Genomic DNA, 8,057 nt, shown 5'->3' with positions numbered 1-8,057 from the left:
CCAACCAAATGGCAGGACCGCATCATATCATCAAGTTAGTAGGTTTTTTAGTAGCAAGAGGAGAAGTTGTATTTATTAATTGTTCAGCCAGCAACTCATAAGAAATAGATTAAAACAAAAGTAACCAGATATCCTTAAAACAGAGTAACATCAGACAACTGGCTAGAAACTCTCTGACTCGTTCGAAGTTTTGATATGAAAAAAACATGGCTCTAAATACTGTGGTTAAGTGGGTCACGTAATCGACGAGTAACTGCAAACTTTTAAGGACTGTACATTTATTGAATCTTAAATGAGAAAGACCAACTGAGTCTCGCATTACTAACAAACTACAAGACAACAGAGGAAGGCATAAGCTATACCCAGGATTTTTGTCTATTTTCGTTCCATTTCGACCCAATGACATGTATGTTCACCAAAGCACTAGCTGGCTAGCTAGTAAGTAGGCAAGCCAAAGGGAAGGAGTCAAAGAACAGGTTGTCAGGTCAGAAGGCAAGATGACTAAGCTAAAACCGCCAAGGAAGGCTGAACGACAATATATGAGGTCTTTCATCTGTTCGAAGCCACATTTCGCAATGCAGTGCACTTGGAAGAGGCGCCCGAGCAGGGACAGCTGTTGAATGTGATTAAGGGGACAGGGAGTAAGTCGAGCAGGAGAGGTGCACATCGGTGTTTCGGTAAACAGATTAGACATTGTGACCTTAAGCGACACGGTGAAATTGCACCAGTGCACTTGGAAGAGGCGTCCGAGCAGGGGCAGCTGTTGAATGTGATTAAGGCGACAGGGAGTAAGTCGAGCAGGAGAGGTGCATATCAGTGTTTCGGTAAACAGATTAGACATTGTGACCTTAAGCAACACGGTGAAAATGCACTACTTTCGTTTCAGACTTCGGTAAGCGACAAGGTATTCAAACTTCGTGATTATTATGGGCTATGATAACCCACGAATTTTGACCATTTCTGTCAGTTTCAACCCAATGAAAATTGATTAGGCATACTTAAAAAATTCACACTTTATATAGGCTAAATTACAATTTTAATCCATTTTCGTTCATTTTGACCCAATGACTTTTAATTATGCGTACTTCAAAATTTGTGATTTTCATAGGCATTCATGATCTTTGTCGATTTTGTTTATTTTGAGCCAATACCAAATGAGAATGCGTACTTCAAAATTCGCGATTCAAGAGCTATAACCACGATTTTGGTTAATTTTCATTCATTTCAACCCAATAGCAAATAAGTATATGCTTGTCCCAAAACAAGCTACTTTTATGGGTTATAACCACGATTGTTGTCCAATTTCATTCGTTTGTTTTCAGTGACAATTAGATATTCTTTCTTCATAATTCGCATTTTGCATGTGCTATAACTCACTATTTTTGTTCACATTTGTTAGTTTCAACCCAATGGTAATCAATTGACATACTCCAAAATTCATAATTTTCATGAGTTATAAACCATGCTTTTTGTCCATTTTTGTTTGTTTTGACCCAATCGCGATTAAGATTTTCTTTTCCTCAAATTTAGCGAATTTCATGGACTATATAACCCACAAATTTTGTTTATTTTTGCTCGTTCGCTTCAATGGCAATTAACTGGCATACTTCAAATTTTGAAATTTTTATGGCCTACAACCCACGAGTATTAACAAATTTTGTTTGTTTCAACTCCATAGAAATTAAAGTTTTCTTTCTTCGAAGTTCGAGATTTTCATAGATTACAACCCACGATTCGTCCATTTTCACCTATTTCGACCTAATGGAAATTAATTAGCATACCACCAAATTTCATGATTTTCATGGGAACAATGTTTGTCTATTTTCGTTCTTTTCAATCCAATGGAAACTAAATTCTTTCTTTGAAATTCGAGATTCTCATGGATTACAACCCACGATTTTTGTCCATTATCGTTTGTTTGAATCCATGGCAATTAATGGGTGTGCTGCAAAATTTATAATTTTCATGGACTATAGTCTATAAACCTTTGTCCATTTTCATTCGAATCGACCCATTGACAATTATGTTTTTTTTCTTTCAAAATTTGTGATTTTCAATGCTACCCATGATTTTTGTCCAATTTCGACTGCTTCAACTAATGACAATTAATTATGCATATTATAAAATGTGATTTTCATTTATTATAACCCATGATTTTTCCTTTTTCATTTATTTCAACCCGATGATAATTAAGTTTTCTTTCTTCAAATTTGTGATTTTCACAAGCTATAACCTATTTTTGTCCATTTTGATATAATCACAATTAATTTGTGTGCTTTAAAATTATTTGCAATTTTCATATATCCATAATTGTAGGCAATTTTCTTTCATTTCGGCCAAATGACAAATAACTACGCATACTAATACTTTAAAATTCACTATTTTCATTGGCTATAACCCTTGATTATTTTTACATTTTCGTGCATTTCGGTCCAATGACAATTAACTCTATGTACTTCAAACTTCAAGAGTTTTATGGGCGCCCACGAATTTTATCCATTGTCTTTGCTTTTGAACCAATACCAATCAGGCACACGTATATCAAAATTCATGATTTCATAGGCAATTATCTATTATTGTTTTTCATCTTTGTTTGGTTGGACATAGTGACAATTAAGTATGTGCATTTAGATATTACGATTTTCACTAACTATAATCCACTATTTTAATCCATTTTCGTTTGTTTTCATTCAATTATGATTAATTTTTTGTAATTTAGAGTTTACAATCATCGTCTTCGGTCTATTTTTTGTTTGCTTAGACCTAATGAAATTAATTTTTTTTCAAAATTTGTAATTTTCATAGACTATAACCAACGATTTTTATCAATTTTTGTTCATTTTAACCTAATGGCCAATATGTATGCATGATTAAAATTTTATAATTTTCATGAGCAATAACACAGAAACTTTTGTCCATTTCCATTCATTTCTACAAATAGGTTTTAAGTTTTCTTTCCTCAAAACTCTCAATTTTCATGGCTCACAATCCACTATTTTTTTCTTTTTCTATCTTCATCTGTTTTGAGGCATACTTCAAGCAACGCATTTTTTATGTGCACCCACGATTTTTGTCCAATTTTTTATGTTTTGACTCAATGAAAATTAATTATGCATACTTTAAAATTCAAGATTTTGCTCACAAATTATTTGTGCATTTTCGTTCGTAATTCAAAATTTACTCATTTGTTCATTTTCCTTCATTTATCCCTAATGGAATTTAAGTTTTCATTTTTCAAAATTCACGATTTTCATGGTTTATAATCAATGATTTTTATTTGTTTCAACCTAATGACAATTAATTGGTGCACTTCAAATCCGTAATTTTAGAGCTATAACCCACATTATTTCCCTTTTTCATTTGTTTCAACCTAATACCAATTAATTGCGCATACTTCAAAGTTTGCGATTTTCATGGATTATAACTAGGGGTGCATTCGGTTCGGATACGGTTCGGATATGACCCTTACCATAACCATAACCACTTTCTGAAAACGGATACGGATACGGTTCGGATATTCATCGGTAAGCAAAAAACATTACCATATCCGCATTAAACGGAAACAGATACGGTTCGGATATTAGAGGTTCGGGTACGGTTCGGATACGGATACTAATCGGATATTTGAGAAATAGATATGAATAGGATATGAGGAAAAATACATATGATTTTAATAACTCGCAAAAAAGACAAAGTAAGTCGAGTAAGACAAGTTACCTCATAGACTTTGTTGCTAACTTGTATGACAAACCTCAAAACCACAAAGACTAAAACCCACATCTCCATCGACTGTAATCTTTAAAAAACAATAAAATAATAATAGTCAGAGCCACAAAGGCTAAAACCCAAATAAATTGCAAATCTTCAATAATCAGCGCACCTGCCCTTTCTTAATTCTCTGCATCCAACTGCTCACCGGTTCAGACAAAGAAACAAACAGTTAGCGCGCAATCGAGAAACGCCGTCAAATCAAGAAAACTTAATGATTTGAAAACAAATTTACCCTTGCAATGGAGCGGAGTTCTTGTACTTGGAGGAGTAGAGCTCGATTAGGGTCTTTCCTGCAAAAAAAATTAGGGGGAAATATTTTTTTTAAAAAAATGGCAGCAAATAAAGGAAGGAGAGGAGAAGAGAGACACCAGAGTCGATTTGACGATGTCGATGTAAGAGACGCCTTCATTGAGCTCAGGCCATGGAATTCCAAAGGAGTAGAGTGGACGAAGGATTTGATTCGATGAGGAAGAAGAAGAAGAAGTCATTGTTTTCTTCACTGAACGCGGGGTGGGAGGCGGAGCTCGGACGCCGGAGGCGGAGGAGTAGGTGGAGCTCGGACCCGGGAGGCGGAGGAGTAGGCGGAGTTGGAGGCGGAGATCTGAGGCTGAGGTGGAGGCGCGACGCGGAGGCAACGCGGGACGCATTGCCGGTGCTGACTTGGATCTCGGGTGAGGGATTAAGGCGGCCAGAAGCGACGAGCAGCCGCAGTCGAAGCTTGGAGGCGGAGAGGGAGGCGGACGCACAACTGGATCTTGGAGTCGGCTTAGAGGTGGAGGCGGGTGGGAAACTGGGAATTGAAAAGGATTTAGGGTTCTGGTGTTTTTTGAGTTAATTTGGGTCGGGTTGCAGATTTATGCTATAGACCCGACCCAATAGAAGTAGTATACCCATTTTAGATATCCGGATATCCGGACCGTATCCGCAATTTCGACCCGATAACCGTATCCGAAACCGTATCCGGATACAAAATCGAAACCATAACCGTTTCCGAAACCGTATCCGGCCGGTTTTAATTTTTTCCTACCATATCCGCTTTCTAAACGGATACGGTAACGGTCGGTCCGGATAAATCCGGACCACTTTGCACCCCTAATTATAACCCATAATTTTTGTCCATTTTCTTTTGTTTTGCCTCCCAATAGCAATAAAGTTCTGGGTTATAACCAACGGGTTTTCTTCCGTTTTCATTACTTTCGACCTTATAGCACTTAATTAGGCGTACTTCAAAATTCACAATTCTCATTGGTTACAACCAATAATTTTTGTCAAATTTCTTCTGTTTCGATTCAGTGGAAATAATTTATATGTACTTTGAAACTCATGCGTTTCATTGGTCCCCATGATTTTTGTCCATTTTCATTTGTTTCACTCGCATGGCAATTAAGGTAAATTTCTACAAAAGTGGTGATTTTCATGGACTTTCTCAATCGGATAAAATGATCTCAAAGATCTTAGATAAATCTACATTTTCAGACTCAATATTTCCAGGCTTTATGATATCAATCAATCAATTAAAAAATATAGTTCTTAAAAGCCAAGTTAAATAGTCAAAATTGGCTCGTAACTACCAGCAATATTTGCACAGTTTCAAAATTTTCCAGATATATGGTTACGTAAAGCAGAATTTTTCTTCTTACAGATTCACCCCAACACCAATATCATGAAACTCATGCACTCAATCAGACAAAATGAAATTCATAGAAAGTGATAAGCTTCACGTTAGAAAAGGTTCAAAAAACAGTTTCATGCTTAACTCAAGTTTAAAAACAAAATTACTAGAATAAAGGCTTGAAGATTGTAATTTAGGTAATTTAGGTGCTTCCTTCAACTTGATTGTGTTAAGTCATAGGAATTTGGAGAGGAGATGTTATATCGTGTGATAAAATAATCTAGGTAAGCACATTCAAAGTCATAAAATTGTATTGCATGACCAGGGCGATTTTACTAAATTATGAATATTATCTAAAAGGAACATGCCATATGCCAATGGCTTGCTATCTTCATGAAGCTCAGTAGGGAAACAACGCAAATGAAGCAAAGTCACGGGAAATATATTTTGCTGATTCAGTAGTTAATTTGTGAATGACTTCAATAGCAACAGCACAATGCAACAAAAGTTAACCAATTGCAACGTCAAAGCAAATATCTGATGAATGTCGGAAGAACAATAGAATAAAGTATGGGTGTGAGTTATATGTCTCATCTACAAATTATAAACCAACATAGAGAGACAAGACTGTCAATTGCATTGAATATACTACAAAAAAAAAAGATTATTAAACCAGGATTTTCAAAAACTGCTTCCAATTTGTTCAACTGTGATCGGCTATAATTTTCAAGACATCTACTATAATGGTCAACTAACTTACAAGTGTGCATTCAAAAATAAAAAGAGAATAACCGACGACTTCTTTTATCATATACATAATAAGGTATAGCCTTTAAGAAGTAATCACAACTTGCAAGAACACTAAAAGCAATAGTGCATGACATACCTACATATATATTCGTTAACAATGAAGGATATATAAATCTAATGATAAATGAAACTTAATAAAGCATAAATCTTACAATATAAAATTAATGATACAAGTTAAATAACTTTACCAGCCAGTTATCCTGCCTAGGGAATGAAATAAAAAATGAACTCCTATAAATATCGTGATAAATAATTCATGAAACCTATGGTTTAAAAACGTTTAAATTCATCGACTCTTTGCCCATATGTGGCCTCATATGACATGAATTACAGACTTTTTAAATCTGTGCTAGATGAATTAATGTACTGTTTTTGATGCACCTGATGTAGCAGGATAAATGTGTGAGTTTTTCTGCCCTGATGTTGTTTTAAAGCAGTAGCTCAAATCTGTCACCTACCAACACAATGCGGGGAGTCATTCACGCATACAAAAACATATTTCTCAGGACTAATTGCTGCGAAGTGCAAGCATAATTCAAATCGCACACAAACAAACTGAAAGCATCACTAGAGCTCAACTAACAGAACAAAACAAATGCAAATGGAAAATAAAGACTATAGTTTTTGGCTCACTAGGAAAATATATGTTTGAATAAATAAAAGCAGAGCTTGATAGGAAAAATATATGATGAATAAATAATGATAAAAAACTAAGTGAGGATGCCAACAAAAAGTAACATTGCTAGGGGGAAAATACATCTCATGCACCTGTGTTTACCATATACTACCAGAAGTATCACCTACTTTCCTTTGAAGATAAGAGCACAAATTCAGCATACAAGTTCTTCAGTGCAATCATAACTGTCATAAGCAATGGTCCCATTATTGCTCCCTGAATCAATAAAAGAGACGAATCAGATACGACTTTAAGACTGGAAGATGGAAAACTAGGTGCTGTGAAGTGATTAATTTCAAGAGCGACAAGAAAAAAAATCTAAATAAAGAAAATCAAATCCTCATCAAGTGTTCCTTCAATCCTAACTAGGAAAAAATCCTAAATAAATCATACTTCTTATCTAAAACTAATCAAATCTACAAGACAACTTTTTTTTGGGAAGAATGCAATTTATTATATTAACTAAAATAAAATCCATTACATTCATGGAGCAAATTTCTTGAAGATTTTGATCCTCTAGACGATAGAATTCAAAAAGCGGTCAATTTCAAATTTGTAACTACCACTATAGTTATGATTTCTAGACCTGTGTGCAGGAACCTGAAATTTAACATTTCTTTTTTTTTTCGTCGCCAATGCTTTTTCACCAAATTAAACTTTCCACTTTCCTATGTTACAACTAGGCTTGGCAACACTTCTAGACAAAAACATTGGAATTAGGTTGATAAATAGCCAATAGTGCGAACTTAGTCAATTCATTTGTGCGACTTCTTCAACTGAGTTTTCTCCAAAGTAGACCCATAGATATGAAAAAGGTTATAACAATAGTGCTGATCATGATATTAGTAATTGACAGCTATGGTTTGCCCATTAAAGTACGATCAGCTACGGAAAACCTTCTCACTTGAGGATACTATGTTCAGGATTTACCAAACCATATACTTTTGTTTATTAAACATAAAGTCAATCCTCTAAGTTGGCCCATGTCTTAGTTGCATAGAAACGGGTACGGGTACCAGTACGGGTGTGGGTACGGGTACAGGGGACAGCAAAATTGTGAAATGTAGGGTACGGGGACACGTGTGTGTGTGTATGCATATGTATATGTATAGATATGTATATATACATATGTATATGTATATATGTCTATGCATATGTATATATGTATATGTATATGTATAGCTATGT

The 8,057-nt window shown here is 35.1% G+C and overlaps 1 protein-coding gene and 1 long non-coding RNA gene across 2 annotated transcripts in view; both read right to left on the bottom strand.

The window, feature by feature from the left end:
* Positions 3,776-4,039, bottom strand: LOC109823737. Its single transcript, XR_002242458.1, has 3 exons — positions 4,004-4,039; positions 3,881-3,908; positions 3,776-3,796 (listed from the first exon to the last, which is right to left on the bottom strand). It is a non-coding gene; the product is annotated as an uncharacterized LOC109823737 (long non-coding RNA).
* The window catches only part of LOC109824746 (transmembrane protein 245-like), a 7,654-nt gene continuing 6,394 nt past the window's right edge, over positions 6,798-8,057 (bottom strand). The window contains exon 2 of the mRNA XM_020391392.1: positions 6,798-7,085. Within this exon, the coding sequence (XP_020246981.1) occupies positions 6,990-7,085 (96 nt within the window). The 3' untranslated portion in view covers positions 6,798-6,989. The remainder of the gene's footprint in view (positions 7,086-8,057) is intronic.

Source organism: Asparagus officinalis, chromosome 9, assembly GCF_001876935.1.
Source record: "Asparagus officinalis chromosome 9, Aspof.V1, whole genome shotgun sequence".
NCBI lineage: Eukaryota > Viridiplantae > Streptophyta > Magnoliopsida > Asparagales > Asparagaceae > Asparagus > Asparagus officinalis.
The sequence above is the reverse complement of the archived record's forward strand: the minus strand, read 5'-3'. Positions and strand labels throughout refer to the sequence as shown.